The following is a 22,479-nucleotide window of genomic DNA, read 5'->3' as shown; positions in this document are numbered from 1 at the left end:
AAGGTTATGGGTTTAATCCCTGGTCAGGGCACATACCTAGGTTGCAGGTTCAATCCCAGTTGGGGTGTGTCCAAGAAGCAAACAATGGATGTCTCTCACGTTTTGCTCCCTTCCTCTCTCTATAAAAATCAGTGTCATCTTATCCCTAAAATCAATAAACATATCCTTTGGGGAAGATTTTTTTTAAAGTGTATAAAACAAAAACAGATTCCTGGCCTCACAACACTGACAGGAGAAAGGCAGGACACACAGTAAAATATATACTGTTAGAGGGTAACAAGTGCTAGGAAAAACAGGACATAGAAGGGAATGGAGAGAGAGAGAGTGAGCAAGCCCAAGCAAGCACGAGTGAGTGCAGGGGAAGGAGGGAGGAGGGCTGTAGTTTCTCACATTGTATGTGAGGCTAAGCCTCACTGAAAAGTGATGGTTGAGCAAAGGTTTAAAAGACATAAGGAAGTTCCGTAGCTACACCGTTACCTGCAGAATAAAGCAGAAGAAAAACCAGTGCTACTAAGCACATTTGCTAATGCTGATAAGAGAAACCTTAAGTAATCAAAGGGAAAGAAGGCTCTGCTTTTATAAATTCTAAGTGAATAAAGTAACAAGAGTGGAGAATCAACTGCGGATTGTTCTTTTCCTGGAAAGCAGTTATCTTCAAGGTGATAGGTGTAGTGGTGACAGTGAGACAACACGGGGGAATATTTGAGTGCACCTAAATAAACTAGTAGATGGAATTCTTAGTTCTGTAAATTAAAGATTGGAACCAACTAGGGGAGAGAGCTTTTGCGTGGGAACCAAGGGAAATCTGCTTATATAGAGAGAATGTAGATCACAAAAAATGCAGAATTTGTGGGTACTAAGATTAGGGTGAGGATTTTATTTCTCTGATCCATAGCCTACGGCTTCTATGCCAATTGGACACAGGTCTCTGTTTTCTGTTTGTATGCTTTTTTGGTTTCCCTAGGTTCATCATATCAGTCACAACCAGAGTAGGCTTGTATTTGTGTCCAGGACACTTGTATTTGTCCTTCCTGTGTCTTTTAGTAGCTGGTTGTCTAAAATTCAAGTGGCCATTAAAATCCATTAGTGATCATTTAATAATATAATTGGAGTGAAAGTCCCAGGTTAAGCCTAAACTGGATTATCCTCACAGGTTTAGGCTATGTCTAAGCATGTCATAAGAACTGAAGAGACAGAACTACCAGGACTCCCTTTAACATAAAGAATGAGAATCTTCTCCACCGGAAATCAGTCCTCTGAAGAAAAAGTCTGTGAGTGACTGTTGGTCCAGTGACTGAGAGAGTGATTTTGAGTTTAGCAGAATGTCTGCAACTTTTTTTGCAGTCCACACCAGTTTCTTTCTGGTGCTAGGGGAAAGCAGCAAGTTAAGTAGAAGGATGTGTTTGTCAAAACACCTGTCAGACTCAGGAACTCAGAGTAGGTCTGAAACAGAAAGTGCTTCAGAGTTGGGAAGTTAGATTCCCAGCCACATGAAAGTGAGGTCACCAGTCCGGGCTTTGGCACAGAGAGGCAGCTTTGGTAGCCATGCATAGGAGTGCAATCAGCAGCAAAGTGGGAGGATGCCTTTCTAGGGAGACCCTCTACTTCTGCCCGGGTTGCCTCAGTGGCAGTAGCCACCCCGGCATTGGTGGTCTGGCAGAGAGGAGCTGGGCCAATGAAGGAGCAGGACAGAAGATGTTCTAAGACAATGGGGCATGGAGGCTGGAATGAGACTGTTGTCAGGTTCAAATCTTACCATCAGCCACTGACTAACTTTTAAGTCTTGGGTAAATTACTAACCTCTCTGTGTCTCAGTTTCCTTCTAAGTAAATAATATCCAGCTCATAGGGGTTTTTAAAAATTAAATTAAATTATACATGAAAGCACAGTTCTAAGGGGCAGTGATGGCAATAGAAAGCACACAATAAGGGTTAGTTTGTTTCACCATCCATATGATTTGTCACATTGGTCTAGTCCAACAATACCTGATACTCAGATTGTTTAAATGCATGAAATACCAGACTGTTGGAAGCAACCCAAAGTCCAAACTAGATGAGGAAACTGAAGGATATTGCTGCCCCCATTATATATTTGCCCAATGCTTTCTATATGCCAGGCACTGCTTGAGGTGATTTATAACACTGGAATGTCATCTAAGAATTTAAGAACTGTTTACTATGGGTGAGGATATGGGCAGATAGAGAAAAATTTTTACTACTGTATATTTTTTATGCTTTTGGTTTTTAAAAAGTATTCCAAAACATATTTTTGCTTTTCAACGTTACATACAGAAAGCTCATGCTCCTACTATCCCTACCATTTAAAATTATATAAAGACTTTATCGAGCCAGGCGGAATGCCACTCAAGCGAGATAAGCACCTGCGAACGATACTGAATGGAGTGGGCCACACAGAGGACGACCTGCGACTAAGCCCAGGTCGCGAGGCCGTAGAAAGGCGAAAAGCTGATTCTCGCGGTAATCTCAGAGGCCCAGGCAACCAGCCACGTGACTCCGTGGGCCTCCGGCGCACTGTCAGCGGGAGCCGAATCACAGCCACGTTGGCGGCGCTTCTCCGCCACACAAAAGGGCGTGGCGAAGGGCCGTACGTGGTACGTGCCTCCTCCCTCCCCGCCGGGAGCCCGGATGAAGAGTAACGCCATTATCCCCGGAGCTGCTGAGAGCTTTCGTGGACCGCGACTGGACACTGGACCGTCCGAGCCATGAGACTCCTCCCACGGCTGCTTCTCCTTCTCTTGCTGGTGTTCCCTGCCACTCTCTTGCTGAGAGGCGGCCCTGGAGGTGAAGCGAGGGGAGTGGGTTGCGGGACTCGGAGGGGAAGGAGCTACCAGTGACGGCAAGCATAAAGCTAGAGGCGGCAGCAGCGGCTTCTGGAGCCGGAGTCGGCCTCGCCGATATTCCTCCACCTCGACCCCCGGCTCGTATCGGGTCCCGCGAGGCATGAGATCCTGTTGAGGGCTCTGCTGCTTCCCGCGGAGCGCTGTGCTGGTGACCTTGTTGGGTGGCCGCCCGAGGGCTTGACTCCGGGACCGGCGGCGGCAGCTGTAGTCGGAGCCCGCGGGTCCGTTTGTGGGAGAAAGAGAGGGGACCAGGGGCACAGCTGAACCCAGAATGCGCTACGAGCCAGTTTTATTCTGGCCACCTCCAGCGCCGCTCCACCCCCATCCCTCGGCTCTGGGCTGACGTGTCTTTCGTTTCCAGGCTTCATTCATTTGCTGAAACCCTTGTTTTCTAGGCATCTAAACTCTTAGAGCACTTTTTTATTTTTCTATTGTTCTTCCCTTTTATCAGCCCTTGGTCCCTGTGTGTTGCCAAGAGTCTTGGATTTCAGAAAAGCTCCCCATTCTCACCCGGTATTGTCCATCCTGTAGTCCCAGGCGGATTTAAGACTCTCTGTGGGATGTCTATTACTTATGCCCCCTTTTTTCCTCTCCTTTTAAAAATCGCTATTTATTTATTTATTTTTTGAATTACCATGTCCTGGAAAATTACTGTCTAATTCTAGTTTTACACTTATTATTTAGCTTTATTTCTTACAACTGTTAACCTGATTTGAAAATAATTTAGATAGCAGAACATTAAAAATGTGCAGACTTGTTTTTTTGCCCTGGTTATATCGTGAACTTCGATCTTATCTGTAAATTGTAGTCTGACTAAATGATCACTACAATTCGTAGTTGAAGCAATGAATGATAGTGACAAGTATCCACAAGTTTTGCAAAGCAAAGTGAAGTGACTCTGTTCAGTGAGTAGAAAACCAAGTATGAAAATTAATCAAAACTCTTAATTTATTTGCAGATTGAGGGATTCTTTTCCTTCATTAATTGTTTGCTGGTTTGTTCTCAGTTTGTTCTTGTTTTTGTTTTTTAAAGATAAATTGCCAGTTTTACTGTATAGAATCCAGACTGCTTTTTTTCAGGCTTTAAATTTTTTTCTTAAAAAGGGACATCAGTCTCTATAATGAACTGGATATGTTTAAGTTTTTTTGTGTGTGAGAAATAGTTTTTTTTTCAAAAGATGTTTCCTCTTAAGTTTTTTCAGTTGAAAATTAATTAGATTTCATAGGCACAAAATTGTTACTGGTTAACGTTAAAATAGTTTACTATCCACTGAAAGGTACGATGAAAAGCCATTACATTTCAGTCCTGAAATTTAAATACAATTTTATTATGTCATACCTAGATGTTTTTCTTACTGGCTTTTTATTTCTTTATGTTTTCCTTTCCTTTTTTTCCCTTGATCTTTTTTCTTACCAGTTTTTAAAAATGTCTTGTTCAGGGAGAGGTAGGACTGAAAAGACTTAACATGCGTGGTCCTTACTATATACAGTTTCTCTTGGGTATTGCAGCATATGCACACGCTTCCTTTCCCACATTTTTCCCCCTCTGCTGAATTGCCACATCATCATTCTTCCTGAGAAATGTTGGAGGAGTCGCTAGATCTTTGAAATTTCTTTTGAATGTCTTGCCTGAAATAGATTTAATAAGACTTAATTAGAATACTTTTGTATATAAAATTAGATCTATAATTTCTTGGCATTATAGTTCTGTTTAACTAATTTTCATATTAAGTATAGAGGAAATTTAAATAAAAAGTATCATATTTGAAGCCATATGCAAAAATAAATGCATACTTTCTCTGCTGCCAACCCTGAAGTTGACAGTATAGGTTTTTTACTAAACGATGTGTTTCATGCAAGCTAGTTTTTACATAGATGCCACACAGATGTTTGTTCCTTGGAATTACATGCAGTCAGGTTCTAAGTTTTGAGTTGTAATCAACTGTAATAACAGTGTTTCTTGCCTTGATATTGAGATTGCTTATTTCCTTCAGACACGAGTACTTTTTTATTTCATTTTGTATGGTTAATGACAGATTAAACTTTGGAATTTCTTTTAAAACTTATTTTTATTCGCTTAACAAAATTGCTTAAAGTTTTTTATTTGAAATTCAAGGCATCTTTAGTTTCAGGAGTTCATTTTTTCATTTTCATTGTTAGGTGCTTTTTAAAATTAAATAGCATTTCCCATTAAAATTAACATGCAGTTAAGACTACTAATATAAAAATCATATGAATATTCTTATATGCATTATAATTTGATATCACGCAAGTACATTGTGTGTTTAAATTGCTCCAAGAGGAAATTTTTGTTGAATATTGTTGAAGTGCAAAACATTAGTTAACTTCAGGGTAGTTAACTGCTTGTTTTATGTTTTGTTAGGCTCAGTAGCAGCAGCTCAAGATCTTACAGAAGATGAAGAAACGGTGGAAGATTCAATAATTGAAGATGAAGATGATGAAGCAGAAGTGGAAGAAGATGAACCCACAGATTTGGTTAGTGTGATGTGTGATTTAATGCACATATATATTTAGAATTTATCCTTTTTGTAGATAAATTTGTGTTTTAAAATTCTTAATTGTAGTGACTTCCGTGGTACTGTTGTTACTGTGGTTGGTATGGATTGAATTGGGAGAATAGAGGTCAGTCATTGGGATGGATCTTTAGAATTTTCTGGAACAGGCAGAGAGATCATCTCTATGAGGGTAACAGCATAGTGGGAATAGATCTGGACCATTCGTTGATAGATTTGGGATACATACTACGTAACTTTCTGACCTTGGGTATCTTGTCTCTCTGAATCTGAGTTTCTTTTTTTCTTTCTTTTCATAAGCAAATACTTGCTCTGCTGTGTGCCAGGCACCGTTCTGAATGCTAGGGTGAACAAACCAAGTATTTTCTCTGCTGTTGTGGCATTCATATTCTTGGAGCAGAGTCTGTGTTTTGGTGGCAGGGCATGAGGAGCAGACAATAAAAAATATATGCAGTGTGTTCTGCGAATAGTAAAGGGCCTAGAGAACATCTGCCCTGGCTGGTGTGGCTCAGTGGATTAAGTGCTAGCCTGCAAACCAAAAGGTCACTGGTTGGATTCCCTGTCAGGGCACATGGTCCAGTATTGGCGGTGTGCCACAGTCAACCGATTGCTGTTTCGTGAATACATTGAGGTTTCTCTGCCTTTCTGCCTCCCTTCCCCTCTCTCTAAAAATAAATAAATAAATAAGCTGACAGGGATAAAGCATGAATTACAAGCAAACTGCTAAGAGGAGGCTAAGGACGGCTGTACTCTGCAGAGAAGCTGAGGTGGGGGCAGTGCTGTCATGTCCCTGGAGGTCAAACCTTTGTGAGCCCCCTCCAGCCCTATGCCTGGAGCATCTGGCATCCAGAGACCTACCCGTGGGGATTGCAGGCTGCCCCCTTCCTGCCGGATCAGAGGGGCTGGGGGAATCCCAGCAATGGAAGGGCAGTTCCTTCACCCAGTTTCCAAACAGCCCCCGACCCCTTGGACCTTCCTCCTCCTTTACCCCTGACAGTTTTGGCCTTTCCAAACCATTTAAAAAAATTATTTATTTATTTTACAGAGGGAGAGGGAGGGAGAAAGAGAGGGAGAAAAACATCAATGTGTGGTTGCCTCTCATATGCCCCTTGTTGGGGACCTGGCCTGCAACCCAGGCATGTGCCCTGACTGGGAATCGAACCGGTGACCCTTTGACTCAAAGACTGATGCTCAATCCACTGAGCCACACCAGCCAGGGCAGGGACCTCTATTTTTTTTTTAATGACACCCCAATTCCCTACCTGTTCCCGCCCTTTCCCATGCTGCCAACTTCTATCTGCAGTAGTGACTCTGTGCTTGGCTGTCTAGTTCTGTGTATAAATGGAATGTTGTGGAGATGAATTCTCCCCATGCCACCTGGCTCACTTCCCCTTTTCTACCTGGTGGTGGCCACTCATGGAAGGAAGCAGGACCAGTGAGAGATCTTCAATTAAAAAAAAACATACAGCTCACACTTTTGTTATAAAATAGTATGGCAGCATTGAGCTAGAATAAGAATTATTGCAGCATGCTTCTAGCTAATTTCATTTCCTCTCTTGGATTGTTATAATCTGTGATACACAGATGTTTTTTCTTTCTCTTTTCATTATGCCATACTGGATTCTAGATTTTAACTTTTTTCCCTGAGATTAAACCACATCCCTATTTTTGTGTTATGTTGACATCGGAATAATTAGCCTTGTATATAGATACTGCTCCTCTTTTCACATAGCATTTCTTTGGGAGTATGCCTTCCAACTAAGCTAATCTGCTTGCTGTTTTGTTGGTTTCTGAATTACCATTTTTGTGCATCTGTACATACTGTTTTACTTGATTTAGAATATCCCTACTAATTTTTGTACTTTTCTAAATCTCCCTCTTTTAAGACACCTTTACTAATTACTATGTGTCAAGCTTTTCACATATATGCATACCCATACTTTTAGGGTCTATATTAGGCTCTGCATCTTTGACCCAGTTCATTTGACTAGGTCAGCACATCCCTCCATTGTTGTTGGTAACAAAAATTTGAGTGTTCTGAAAGTGCCACTTGTGGTGAGATAAATTGGAGTGAACATTGGGAGGAGGAGGGAATCCAGAAAATGAGGATTAGAGTTGGCATTTAGGGCTTTGAAATTTGGGCATGCACAGAAATTTAGTAATAGATGATATTGTTATAACCACTTTTCTGAAATTACTTCAGCTCTCTAGCACTGGAATATATTTATTGTGGAGGAAAAGAGTAGAAAAGGAAACTGTTAGATCTTTGCTATAGTTACAGTTTAGCCAGAACTTTTTTTTTTGCCTTGATCATATCCCTTGTCTTGAGAACTATTAGAGTTGAAAGAGTAACTCAAATTGTCCACTTCATACCATGACCAATCAGTTCAAAAGTGTTAGAACCCTTTGCTGTGTTGCTTTTCTCAAATCAGAAATTGGCTAAGGAAAATTGAAGCAGGGAGGCAGGGAAAATGTTTCCTTCCTTTAGACTAAGTTGGTATCAGCAGTGGTAGGTTTGTGTGGAACCCTGTAGAGTAAAAAAGATAGGCCCTTAGGGTACGAGTGGCTAGAAAAGTAACTTCCAGAACTGAGGGCCTTAGAATTTACCCTGTTATTATTGTTCCCCACAATTATCAACTTGTATACAGCTGCCTTAGGTATCAAGGAATTGGGAGTTATGGAAGGGTCCTCTGCCACTGGGCCTATGTCTGGAGTTAAGGGACAGAAGGGAAATTTTCCTAAGATCTGAGATACCAACAGCTGGTTTAGATGCAAGTTATTGGTTTAAAAGTTTGCACTGAAAACTTTTAAAGTTTAAAGCCTTGGGCTTTTCTACCCTCTCGACTGTCCTTTTTAGTCTATAAAGCTATAGGTTGCAATGTAGCTTCTCATCATTCTTTGAAAGTATTTTTCTTAACAGAAGTGATAGTAACTTTTGATTGTTGTTAAAACAAGCACTGTAGTGATGCTTACATAAAAATATTAGTATTATTTAAAATAGATAAGACATTCAAGTGGATTAGAATTTTAAAAGTTAAGGGTATATAGTGAAAAGTTTCTCTTGCATGCCTGCCCTCCAGGTGCTAAGGTCATCTTCACAGTACTGCCAGTTTCTTTACTGTCCTGGGGAAAACCTGTCATAGCCAACATATTTTAGAGCACAACCAGGTAGCAGGTACTAAGCAATGTACATCTTAGCCTACACTAATTAGCTATAAAATAAATGAGTTATTTACCTTTACTTCCATATACTTTCTCGTTCTTCACAACTGTTATTCCAAACATTTACCACTTTCAATTTCTGAAATCGGTCCTCTTCATTCTTAGCAACATTGACTTCAGTGTCAGAAAATGAAGGCCATGAAGGATGGACTCCATCAAATTTTTAACTTTATACTTATATTATTCACCCGTCCTTTCTACATTTTCTTTACCAGCATGCTTCTTGAAATAGCCAACTACAGTTTTTCTCTTGTGCTCATTTCACATTTGTTCTCTGAATTGATTGATCACCTGTATTTGGTAAAAATGTTCTCGCTAAGTCACCAGTGACCTAATTGCCAAATTCTGGGTGTGTTTGCCATTGTTACCTGTTTGAACACTTTTTACAATTGCAGGCTACCCTTTTCTTAAGTCCCTTCATGTTAGCTTCTGCTGCAACCCTCTTAGTTTTCCCTGCCCAGTTACTGCCGCTTCACCTTCTCTCCTTTTGCTCACTCCTTTAGTGTAGATGAAACCTGTGGTTTCACCCACCACCACTTTATATTGATGACTGTCAGTTCTCATTTCTGGACACCTACTTTACAGTTAGTGAGCTTTATACCTGTATTTGCTTCGTTTTGCAGTATAGCACCATCTGGATGCTCAAATTTTGTATGTCCAAAATGGAATTCAGTATATACCATCCATCCCACTTGCATAACCATTTCTTGTTTTGATATGGCTCTAGTGATTCAAACTTGTGCCTTGCTACTTTTCTTTTTGTTGCACAACCCATTAATCAAATCTTAGAGATGGTTCCTCTTAACTGTTCATCAAGTATACCCTTCTTCTTTATTATTACAGCTTATGGTTCCTGTGTTTGGTTTCTTTCCTACTTGTGGGTATCTTTTCCCAAAAGCAGAAATTCACTAACTCTTGTTAAATGAATGCTATCATTAAGGATACTTAAAACCCAGACTTGCACAGTCATGAAACTGATGTTTGAATGTCTTCTCTCATAAGCATATGGGCTGGGTGTGGAGAAGTTTTAAATTGTGAGATAGTCTTTGCCCTTCAGAATCCTGTCTACTGAGAAAAGTATTTTACATAAATGAAAAAGTTAAGTGCTAATAAAAATGGTGCCCTTGAGCATCCTGATTTATTAAGTGCATGGACACTTCAAATATGTGAATCTTTTTGTAATCCTTAGTGATGATGGGAGAAATCTCTGAGGTTTAAAGTATTAAACTAAAATTTGTTCCCATTTTTAAGTACTTTTGAGGTGTAATTTATGTCTTTGTAGGCGGATAAGGTACTCTAGAACATGGTTAGCAAAATGTGGCTACACACCAAATCCAGCTTTGCCTGTCTTTTATGTGATGTGTGTATCTGTTTTCACACTGTAGCCACATAGAAAGCAGCCACAGAGTCAAGTAGTTGCAACAGGGACCTTGTGGTTCTCAGAGCCAAAAATATTTGCTATCTGGCCCTTTACCGAAAAAGTTTACCAACCCACACTCCAGAACCTTGCAGTTCAATGTGTGGTTTGAGTACCAGCAACATCAGCATTTTCTGGGTACTTCTTAGAAATAGAGAATTTTAGGCTTCACTCTAGACCTGAATCAGATCTACATAATCCCAGGGGATTGGGAACGCACATTACTGTTTGAGATGCATTGATCCAGAATTTTTATTTTAACCAATGAACTACAATGAAATCATACTACTGCTAATCTCCACAAAGCCTTGGAGAAACAATATTTTGTCCCAGATCTTAGTGAACTTGTTATTTCTAAATGGTGGTATTCTCTGCCCCTCCCACCCCCATAGTAATCTTTTTCTAATGTTTTTCTTAGGCAGAAGATAAAGAGGAAGAAGATGTATCTGGTGAACCTGAAGCTTCACCAAGTGCAGATACAACTATCCTGTTTGTGAAAGGAGAAGGTAATAGATACTAGTTTTAACTCAGGTGTAGGAATTTTTAAAATGACAAGGTTACCTTTTGGGGAGGCAGTAGTAATGCTTAAGATTCATCTTCCTTTCTTACAAGTGTAGCGTAAATATGCATTTTGAGGAAATCTCTATGAATACCCATGTCTATAGAGTAGTATTCCTGGCATTTAAATTAAGGTGAAAAAGAAATACCACCCATTTTAACTAGAAGTTAAATATTCTTTTGAAAGAAACTTTTTAAAACTTTTTAAAACTGCCACAATAAAGTAACTCATATTTTGAGTGGAATATTACATCTTTATAATTTGGACTTGGGCAGAGCCTAGATTTTATTTAAAAAAATAAATAATGGCCTGTATGGCAGTATTCTCAATACTTTGCATGTATTATTTAACCCTAACAGAACTCCTGTGAGGTTAGTTACTATTGCTAAACTGAGATTTAGAGATTTTAACAACTCGTTCAGGGTTACCCAGTGGTAAATAGAGTGTGGAGACAAGATTCAGACCCAGACCCGTCTGACCCCAAAGCCTGTGCTGTACTGGGTAAAACTCAGCTCTGTAGGCTACAGTGTAATTGAAGACTTACTATTTGAAGTTATTCATTTTCCTCTGCCTTCTTAAATTTTGTGTTTTATTCCCACATACATTCCAACTTTATTCCTACAAAAAGTATAATTTGATTAAGAGAGTCCTCTCCCCTCCCCCATTTATTTTTGTAGCTCCCTCTTTGGGTCTTACCTTCAAATTTGTATTTTGACTAATTGCTCAAAGTGGGTAGGGATTGCTTGATTTTTTTTTTAATGTTCTAACAGAAAATAGAATTTTGTTGAGCCTCTTAGACATGTCTACTTTTTATTTTACACGCTTTGAACATTTTCTAATCTATCTCTTTGGTTTTTTTTTCTTTTTTCTTAGATTTTCCAGCAAATAACATTGTGAAATTCCTGGTAGGCTTTACAAACAAGGGTACAGAAGATTTTATTGTTGAATCCCTAGATGCCTCATTCCGTTATCCTCAGGACTACCAGTTTTATATCCAGAATTTCACAGCTCTCCCTCTGAACACTGTAGTGCCACCCCAGAGACAGGCAACTTTTGAGTACTCCTTCATTCCTGCAGAGCCCATGGGCGGACGACCCTTTGGTCTAGTCATCAATCTGAACTACAAAGATTTGAATGTAAGACCCTCTAAACTTTCTTTTTTTTTTTTTTATTAGTTAGAGATGGGTGAAGACAGTTTACATTTGAGTATTTTTGTGTTTAATCATTCAAGTGCCTGTTTTGTGGTTGAAACTGTTAGGTACCAGGGAGGCAAAGAAAAATTGTCTCTGTCTTAAAGCCTACAATCCACTGGAGAAGATGGGTGTAAACAGGCAATATCACAGTATGATAAGTGACTAGAGATAAGTGTAAGATGCTAAAATATGAAAGTAGAAGTGACGAGCTAGATCTTAAAGTAAAGCACACAATAGAGTCTACTATTTTTAATACAGATTTAGAAGTAAAGTTTTGTGGTTTATGTCAGCGAAATAGCCTGATATAAGCTCTGTTGTCTTTCTTGCAATTTTTAATTATACAGTATTTATTCAATGAATGAATGAGAGAAGCCCACCACAATTATACTGCTGGGAATTGATCTCTAGATGCTAGCTATCATGTCCACCTGCAGATAAGAGCATTGTCTAAAGCTTTTCCTTTCCAGAAAGCTTTCAGAGAAGGAAATTTTATCCCATTTGGAAGCTTCTTCAAACTGTTATCATCATGTAGTGTCAACATGTTTACCTTATGTCTTAGTTAAATTTCTTGTGCTGCAATTAAGCTTTCCCTTTCTTAAAAAAATTACTTAGTAGAAGTTAGGAAGGGTTTCACCCTTTCTTCAAAATAGCATATTAAGCTTATTTTAACATTATAGTTTAAGTGACTTGAAAAATTATATATTTCATCTTGTTTTCAAACAGAAACAAGATGAAATATATTATGCCTGTTGAAATATGCCTATATTTGTAGTTTCAGTTCCATTTTAAATGATAGTTTTATGAGTGTATTCTGATTCTTGCAGTTGCAAACACAGAAGTACAGACTGCAAGATCTTGAAGTAAAACTTTATATATAGAGTTTAGCAATAAGTAACACTTTTTAAAAACTACCTTTGTGCAAAGCATCAAACATTGAAAATGGCTATATACTGTTCCAGTGTTTGAAAACTGAAATTGTATTGGACTAACAAAATTATTTTAAGATCATAGCAGAAAAATATTTTGATACTGAAATTTACTAACTCATTTATTACAAAGAAATTGATTTTCAACCCATTGTTAATTTAAAACATGAATTTGACTTGTTCAGATCTAGTTCTTAAAATGATCTGCTTCTGCTATACATGTTTGTGCTCTTTCTGTCTTGTTTTGAAGGGTTACACGTAACAGGACCTCAGGCTGGTATTTGTAAGAGTGTTCTGTGGGCTTCATTTCATTCTACACATTTTAACTTTCCTGTCCCCAAAAGAAAATGGGGGGCAACTTAGGCCAAGTTGTAGGCATTTTTATTTTATAGGAGAAAGTAATAAACTTCATAATGTTGAATCCCTGACACTGAATTAGTGCCATTACAGATGACTTTGTCAAGTCTTACATTCTAAGTGATAAAAAAGCTATCATTATATCTTAGAGTGATGGTTTTAAGAACTCTTGTAGGCTTTCATTGTTGCAGTGCATTTCAGATTTGGGGGATTTTTTTTTCCTAACAGGGTAATGTATTTCAAGATGCTGTCTTCAATCAAACAGTTACAATCATTGAAAGAGAGGATGGGTTAGATGGAGAAACGTAAGTGAAAGTTGAAATACATAGTTCTTGATCTCCTTAAATAGGACTAGAAGGCTTGCTCCTATCAACTTGTCTTTATTAAATGATGAAAATGGAATGGATTATAGATTTCGTGAAATCCTAACTAGGTAAATTTGTACTTTAGATGATTCTTATAATTATTTATACCAAGTCAGAAAGGAAGTTGAAACGGACAACAATTTGTTTTAAAAAGATAGCTTTGGCTTTCCATTCTTCCCCTCTTCTAAAATCTTTTTCACCCCATTCTCTTAAGCTGATCACTAGCCTAGTTTAAGTTGCATGCCTGAAAAATTGCCATTGAAAATATAAATTATTATAAGATTTTATTTTGAAAATTGTGTTCTTTGTAAGTGCTGAATTATAGAAATTTATAAAATGTATTAACTGGATCTAAATTGAATTTAAAATACTGTATCCCTTTTACCACCAAGTTATTTGGAAAGCTTATATAGTGTTAGCATTATAGATGTGATTCGCTATGGTGTTTTTTATAAGTTAAAACAATTATAGTTTTAATTAGCTGTGATATTTCCTATGAATTAAGGCATTTTTATGTTCTCCTTTTATATTAGTATCTTTATGTATATGTTCCTTGCGGGTCTTGGGCTCTTGGTTGTTGTTGGCCTTCATCAACTCCTGGAATCCAGAAAGGTAATTATGGGTGAATGATTCTTATAGCCAAAAATTGTTAACAGTACTAAATTAAGTTCAGTCCAGTTATTTGTGGCTTCTGGCTTTCACTGTAAGTTTATATATTTACAGGTTTGTTGTACCTTTTAAAATAAAACCTTGGGTATGTGACCTGAATTCGTTCAGGCTTTTGTACACATGTGCAGTGTGTCCTTAGTCTGTATCCTCCAGAGTGAGCTTTACCGGATGTTGTTGAAACTCTAAATTGTGCTAGAATTCTTACTTCTTACACTCTGACATAAGATTTTATTTTTCTGTTCACTGTACTTCAGAGATATGTTATTTTATCTGTTAGCACTGAAGCTTTTCTATTTGTTTCAGTACTGTAACTGTAGAGGTAATTCCTAATTAGCAATTAAGTGAGTCTTTTTGTTTGAGAAAGAATGAATTTGGCTGTATTTGTTCTATCAGTCTGACTTCTGTTTTCTTGTGAGTGTAATAAAGAGGCAACACCGAATCACTTGCTATAATATAATCGTGGTTTCTCTCTCTCTCTCGACATGGTAGCTAATTTCTCTGCAGTCCTCAGCTCACTGCCTGGCCCTGCAAAACAAAATAAATCCACTCATACTATTTCTTCCATGGGAAAGTACGACATGATTTGTGTCAAATATTCATACCCACTGGACCCCCCCTTACATTAAAATTAGCAATAAGTGTTATTACTAAGCACTTGCTCTTTAAAAGAGAAACACTTAGTGTTTAAATGTTAGTTTCTGTAACTTTCTTTGCTTCATTTTCCTAATAGTTGGTACACTTGCTATAATTTTATATATTAGGTATAATAGCATCTCCAATTTCTTCCCATTTGAATGAAGCCATTTTTAAAAATTAGCTGTGGTTACCTTTTTATATATTCAGAATCTAATTTTTAGACTGTATATTTAATACTCTCTTAGGCAAATAATTAGGGTTTTTGTTGTTTTTTAAGAAAAGGGCTATATAATATAATTGAATTATGTTTAACCTTTCTAGCAGTTTTGATACAAAAAGTCTAGGGACACAGTTTTAGGTTGTTAGCTTAAATGAGATTTTATGTTTTTATTTTATCTATGACACCTGTTTAAGTGTATTTAACTAACAATGCTGGAATCTGCCTATGTGCAACCTTTCAGGAATTTATCCTGAATTTTGTTGAATGTAAAAATAAATGTATTCTTTATAATTTTCATTTTTTCAAAGATTTTGTGTATTCTTTAACATTTAAATGGGGGAAACTCATTATTTTAAGTAGAAAGTATTGATAATATGTGAAGCTTTGTAGCAGAGGAAAATGTCTTTAAAGCCTGAAAATAAATCATTGTTTAAAGATCTCTTTTTTATTACTTACTCTTTATAATTGGTGCAAGACATGATTGCCCTTCATTGATTAATAAAAACTTGAATAGGTGTAGGAGAAAACATATTTGCCTATAATGGCATTTGAGTAGCTTGATAGGTAGCTTAAGATATTTAAGTAGTCTTTTTTAAAAATTATAGTAAACAGCCCTGGCTGGTGTAGCTTAGTGGATTGAGCGCGGGCCTGTGAACCAGACAATCGCGGTTCAATTCCCAGTCAGGGCACATGCCTGGGTTGCAGGCCAGTTCCCTGCAGGCCAGTTCCCTGCAGGAGATGCATGAAAGGCAACCATACATTGATGTTTCTCTCCCTCTCTCCTTCCCTTCCCCTCTAAAGATAAATAAATAAAAAATAATCTTTAAAAAAAAATTATAGTAAACAATGCAATGAAACTCCCTTAAAATGCTGTTTTTTATGTTCTCTTAGCGCAAGAGACCCATACAGAAAGTAGAGATGGGTACATCAAGTCAGAATGATGTTGACATGAGTTGGATTCCTCAGGAAACTTTGAATCAGATCAGTAAGTACTCTAACTTGGCTGGGAACTTTTTCTCTGAAATGGAAATGAAATATTTTAGATTTAGCAAAAGTGCTTGGTTAGTGCTATTTAACACTTAATCTTTTCCATTACTCGTATAGAATCTAGTATAATATGTTTAATAAGTACTTTAAAATTTTGTTCTGTATAGTATTTGTACATTTTAATTTAGAAATACTTCCATATCTGCAGTTTGCATAAAAATGTGTGAATTCTCTTTCTAATCTTTTTCCTGTCTCTCTTTTTTTTTCTGTTGCTTCAGTGCAAAGTAGAAGAGGTGAGGCAATGAATTTTTTAATGGGGTTTGCTATATATTGGGGGCTCTACTTTACAGTAAGTTTAATAAGTAATAAAGCAGTTTTTAGCACTGTGTTTGTTGGAAAAACTCCTAAGTACCCAGAATAGTTTGAAAAATAAACCTAAAATATTGCATGATAGTTTCCTTAACAGATATATTTCAATTTTATTACATATGCAATTAGTTAGAATATTAATCTTTATAAAAGAATAGAAGTTTTTGTTCAATTGTTGTAAAGGTAATAAGGCCTCATTGTAAAAACTAAAGAGTACAGAAGCGAAAAGCTAACATCACCTCTTGGATCCACTGATTCAATTTCCATAAGTAATTGGCATTTGCATGTTATTCTAAGTATTTTCTATACCTATGTCAGCTTATGTGTCTATTGTTTTTGTTTTACACAGCTGGCATTATATCTCACATGTTGTACAATGAGTTTTCATGCTTTGGATATCTTTGTGATAGTTACTTATTTGATACTTTATTCTTTTTAATAACTAGATAGTATTTTATATAAATGTGCCATGATAGAGTAGATCTATTCTGTATTGAAGGATGTTTGTTATTTTGAGCTTTTCAATCTTACAATTAAACCTGTAATGAAGAAGCTTGTCATACAGTTATTAAGCAGTGGAGCCAATACGCAGATGAATTTGTGCAACTAAATGCTGTACTATGCTACCTAAAGTGGTAGTATTATAAAAGTGAGTGAAGCAGAATGATCAAATAGTACTCAGTGTTCATATGTAAGTATTTATTTTTAAAAAACACAAATGAAGGTACTTATTTTTTAATTTATGGGGTTAAAAATTTTTTTCATATGTATTGCAAAATGCTTACCACAGTAAGCCTAGTTAATATTCATCACTACACATAATGATAATTTTTTTTCTTATGATGAAAACTCAAGATCTACTGTCTTAGCAAGTTTCAAATGTACATTATAGAATTGTAAACTATCGTCACTATGATAAGCATGACATCTCATGACTTATAACTGGAAGGTTGTACCTTTTGACTCCCTTCACTCATTTTTCCCATTCCCCACACAGAATAATTTCTAAAAAGTAGAACAGTTAGGTCTAAAATTAAGTAGTTTTAAGGAAAGTATCTCGTTTGCTTCCCAAAAGATGGTACCAATTTTTATTTTCACTAATGTACAATATTGCCTGTTTCTCTTCTCACTTACCATTCTCAAGTATTATCAAATGTTTTAATCTGTCAATGACAAAAACGACATCTTTTTTTTATTACAATTAAGGATGACATTTGGCTTCTTTATACATATTAACTGGCCACTTAATATTTCTTTTCCTGTGAATTCAAGGCTTTTCTCAGTTTACAAATTGTTTTGCTTGCAAATTTGTTTGCAAATTGAATTGTTTTCCTTATTTCCATATTACTCAGTGAACTCTCTATTGAAACATAATTACTGAATAGTAGGTGCTTTACTAAAAGTGGGTACAAAGTCCCTGGCCAAATGGCTCATGTAGAGCATCGTCCAGTACACCAGAGCACGTACAAGAATCAACCAGTGGGAATCATCTTAAAAGATGCAGAATGGCTGAGCCCACAAAAAAAAAAGCAGGCCTCCCAAATACTCCCCTGGATCTCAGCAACCATTCCCGTTGCCTGCCAATCCCCCAGCAGGCTCATCATACTATGCATGTCCTGAATTGATTACAGAGGAAGAATCTGAGTCTGATATAATGAGACTCCTTCCTTAGATGTTTCAGAACTGATAGCTGAAGAAGTTACCACAGAAAAAGTAACTGCTGCAAGAACGAATAGGAAGAGAAGCAATAAGCCATTTGATGGCGAGTCACATGATGAAAATACAATCCATGGTAAATCTGCCTCAATACTAGAACAGTTGGAGAAGAAAATTGACAATCTGCATGCAGACATGGCTAATTAAGCATTGCATACAATTGAAGTTTCTCAATACTGAGATGACATTACTGGAAACCAAGGCTGGCAAACTCTGAAGAGATGTTTCTTTTATGCACTCACAGTCAATGTAAGGAGCCCCACCACAGGATGCCTTCCTTATACCCAAGCGTGGTAATGTAAAACTAGGCCTTCTGCTGAAGCTGCCTCTGCCATACTACCTCAGAGAATGGAGGATGATTTCTTAAGATGTGAAAGAATGGTTCACATATACATGCACTGAGCCAGCAGTTAGATTCTGCTACTAAATACAAGCAAATCCTTCATGCTTTGAAGACACACCCCTGTTGTAGCCATTGTGCATCACAAACATCAAAAATGAAAATTAAAAAATCAATGAATGCATAAGTAAGTGGAATAACACATTGATATTTATCCCTTTTTCTCTTTAAAAATCAATAATTAAAATTAAAAAAATAGAAGTGAATACAAAGTATTGAGAACACAGGAGGGCCTTCCCCCTATAGGACAGTAGGGAAATCATTCACAGGAGTTGACATTTGACCAGAGCTTTGAAAAGTTAGGGGAGTTGGAGTCATCAAAGTTTTATGTGCTATTTCTAAGGACTTCTGACTTTTCCTTCTGGGTTGTAAAAAGTAGCCATCAGATAACTAAAGCAGAGAAATAACAAATTTATGTTTTAAAAGAAATTGATAGTTTTGTGGAAGATGGCTAGCTAATAAGCAGGAGCTACTGGAAGATGATTTTTTTCTTTTAAATGTAAGATTGTTAGGGCCTCAGTAAGCTAAGACAGCAGTGATGGGAGTGAAAGTGAGTAGAAAGATGTTTCAGAAGTTGAGCAGACCAGGCTTTTGGTGACTGTTTGGATATCGTAGGGAGGAGTTAGAGTAGTCTGAGCTTTGGCATCTTTGTGGGAAATGATCTTATTGATGTCAGGGAATATAGGAAGAGGAACAAGTATTCATGAGAGATGAATCTGGATTAGATCTGTTGAATGTGAGGAGCCCATGGAACTCTCAGATAAGGAAGTCAGTTGAGTAAGCATTTGGAAGTTGTGTTCTGAGCACAAGATTTGAAGATGATGGGACATACACCATAGGTGGTAGCTGAGGGAGTAAATTATTCTAAGGACAAATTTCTCATATAATCCTGACATTTACCATAGCAGAAAATATCAGATTGAAATGTACTCTATTTTTAGGACTATATGATGCACCGGACCATAAGATGCACCTAGGTTTTAGAGGAGGAAAATAGGGGGAAAATTTTTGAAGCAAAAAATGCGGTAAAATAGTTAATAACCTGTGACCCTGCTCCACTGTGCTCCCATCCCCCCACCCCCTGCACAGCAAGCCAGGCAAGCTACATTCGGACTATAAGATTCACCCCCATTACCTCCCAAATATGGGGGGAGTACGTCTTATAGTCTGAAAAATACAGTATACCATAGCGCCTTTATAATGCATCAGAATTTTGAAGTCTGTGGTATGTTTAAATATGATTTCTTCAAACATTGTGTTTTAAATTGAAGTTTCATAGAATTAGGTAAAACTGCATTAGAAAAGCATTAAAAATTATAGTCACTGGAACTGCTATGGAATCTACCTCTTCAAAAGACTTTTTAAATGATAGATTGGGAGGGTTCGTTTTATAGTATTTTCCTCCCTGACATGAACTTAAAGATGAGAATTACACTCAGAGCAAAATTTGAACCATATATAATTGTGTCTATTCAGCAAGTATTAAGTATGTACTATATCATAATACTCTACTAGGTTCTGAGTGGTATGTTAAGAACTTAGTTACTGTTTCTTCAAGAATTTACATTTCTTCTTGAAAATAAAGCACATACATGCAATATTTGAATAATCAGAGGTGGTATGTGATTATGTGCTAGAATAAATAATATGCATCACTTACGGAGGCCTTGTTGAAGGAAGAATTGAAGTTACATTAGTATCTTGTGTAGACTGGGCATTCATTCTGCAAGGTAAACTGCTGCCTCTATTTACTAATGAAAAATTGCTCTTAAGAAAAAGTAACTTACCAAGCTTCACAACTACGTTTGTCTCATTCTAAAGCCCTTATATTTCCCAGTGAGACCCAATACTCAAAGATAGGTAGAATTAAAGTTGCTAAATACTGTATTTTTTTTAATAGCACTTGCTTATCGTGCTCAAAATCTGATTATCCAGCCTGAGTTTGTTTTAGGACCATGTTTCACCTCCAAAGATACTTTTATTATTCCTTCTCTTTCCCTATTTAAGTGAAATTCCTTGTTTTGAGAGGATTTATAAACAATAAGGGAGCTTCTAAACAGCTTTAAGCTGATCCATTTATCCAGTTGAGGTGAAAAAACTTACCATATTTCAAGCTTGCCATTGAGAGGCATCTTATTGGTTAATTTTTGGAATTTGAAAATGGCTGAGAGGTACATAACACATAAAACCACAATCCTTTATTGCTATTATAGCAAACCCTGGGAGCTTGGAGGCCCCAGATGAAGCCTCATATTCTGGGAAATCAAAGGGGGTCCTGAGAGCATTTCAGAAATCAGAGATCTAGAGGGTGTGGAAAATGTGTGTAGTTGGCAAAAAGCATGATTATTTTCTATTTTAGAGTATAGATTTTTTTTAATACAAAAGTCACTTTTTAAAACTTCTATAATATGAGATACTTTAAATTACAGATATGACATGTTGATGTAAGAAACATCTAAACCTGTAGAAGAAAATTTGTATAGAGTTTATTTGAGGCAAACTAACAATATGCCAGTAAGGAAGATTTCAAATGCTCTCCAGAATGTACAGTTTGCAGTTTCTTTTATACATTGGGAGTTAAGGAGGGACCTTAAGGAAGGTTATGTGAAGTGGAAGAAAGCGAGGCAAGGTAATCTTTTTACAGGATAGTTAACAAGATTATATGCCCTTTTGAGGGTGGTTACACTTCTGATGGGTCTGAAAAGGAGAAACAAAAAGAGTAGACAGGGCATTGGTCTTTCTGGTACGTTTCCAGAAACGTACTTATTACTCAGTGTGACCTACTGATCACACTGAGCAATAAGGCTCTAAAAAGTCCAACCTGCCAGATTTGTCTTTTTTCCTGGTGTCTTTAGCTAAAAGTTATTTAACCTGGAAGATAAATCTGTAGGCTTGATTAGACTTAAATTGATCTTTTTGGCTAGTAGAATATCTCAGCCATTTTCAACCTTTTTCATCTCTTAGCACAGATAAACCAATGACAAAAATTCTAAGGCACACTAAAAAATTCTTTTTCACTGATCTGACAAGAAAAAATAGGTAAAATTTTGATTCATTCACACCAGGTGACAATTGTGTTGGCTCTTGACATTTTTTATTTGATGATCAAAGGGAAAAGGGGTCAGTGTCCTAGACTAAATAGTTAGTTATTACATGTTTTAAAAATTCTTGGGGCACACAGGTCGAAAATCTCTGGCATACATCATAGCTCATGAGTATATCTTTCTGTATCACATCAAGTATCATGTCCCATCATTTGGGATGCTAAAGTGAGCACTAGATTAGGGTGGTAGCCATATATTTCTGTGTGACAAGGAAAGATGAGTTCTTTCTGCTTTCAGCCAAAAGTTCATTATGGGGTATCAGTTTAGCATCACACAGATGTCCAGTTCTCTAAACCGTTCACTAGTTGATAATGCTCACATGAATCAGTGTTCCAGAGATTGTGATGATTTTCAATTGAAATTTCTTTGATTTTTACTAACTTGTATTCTTTTAAAGATATTTTTTTTAATCCTCACTGGAGGACATGCTTATTGATTTTTTAGAAAGAGGGGAAGGGAGAGAAACACAGATGCAGGAAGAGGAAAAACAATAGGTTGCCCCTCAAATCCGCCCTGATGGGGACTGAACCCACAACCCAGGCATGTGGCCTGACTGGGACTCCAACTCACCTTTAGGCATATGGGATGGCACTTCAACCAGCTGAGCCACCCGCCCCCCCCAGAGCCATGTTATTCTTTTTTTGTTCTTCACCTGAGGATGTTTTTTCATTGTTTTTTACAGCAAGAGGAAGAAACATTGATAGAGCTTTCCTCATCACCTGAAACTTTGGTTACCCTACAACAGTTTCTACTGAAAAAGGATGAATGCTAAATTCTTGTATTTATTTCTGAATTTTCAAAGTAAGGAGGCACCCAAATGTTGACAAATGAGGTTTTTACAATTTTTTCCTCCTTTTAAAAAATTATCTCCTCTAAATTCAGATTTTCATAGATTTGTGTGTTTAACTATATTTTTCCCTCTTTTAAAGATTTTATTTATTTTTAG

General features: G+C 37.0%; 1 protein-coding gene across 3 annotated transcripts in view; it reads left to right on the top strand.

Annotated features, from left to right (window-relative positions):
- The first annotated feature begins 2,617 nt into the window (after positions 1 to 2,617).
- The window catches only part of SSR1 (signal sequence receptor subunit 1), a 38,120-nt gene continuing 18,258 nt past the window's right edge, over positions 2,618 to 22,479 (top strand). For all 3 annotated transcript variants that reach the window (XM_037158657.2, XM_053664086.1, XM_037158659.2), the window contains exons 1-7: positions 2,618 to 2,801; positions 5,243 to 5,355; positions 10,451 to 10,538; positions 11,465 to 11,727; positions 13,296 to 13,372; positions 13,966 to 14,044; positions 15,849 to 15,942. In XM_037158657.2, the coding sequence (XP_037014552.1) occupies positions 2,723 to 2,801; positions 5,243 to 5,355; positions 10,451 to 10,538; positions 11,465 to 11,727; positions 13,296 to 13,372; positions 13,966 to 14,044; positions 15,849 to 15,942 (793 nt within the window). In that variant the 5' untranslated portion in view covers positions 2,618 to 2,722. The remainder of the gene's footprint in view (positions 2,802 to 5,242; positions 5,356 to 10,450; positions 10,539 to 11,464; positions 11,728 to 13,295; positions 13,373 to 13,965; positions 14,045 to 15,848; positions 15,943 to 22,479) is intronic.

The sequence above is a fragment of the Artibeus jamaicensis genome, unplaced genomic scaffold, assembly GCF_021234435.1.
Source record: "Artibeus jamaicensis isolate MK-2021 breed Jamaican fruit bat unplaced genomic scaffold, CSHL_Jam_final contig_335, whole genome shotgun sequence".
NCBI classification, from domain to species: domain Eukaryota; kingdom Metazoa; phylum Chordata; class Mammalia; order Chiroptera; family Phyllostomidae; genus Artibeus; species Artibeus jamaicensis.
The sequence above is the reverse complement of the archived record's forward strand: the minus strand, read 5'-3'. Positions and strand labels throughout refer to the sequence as shown.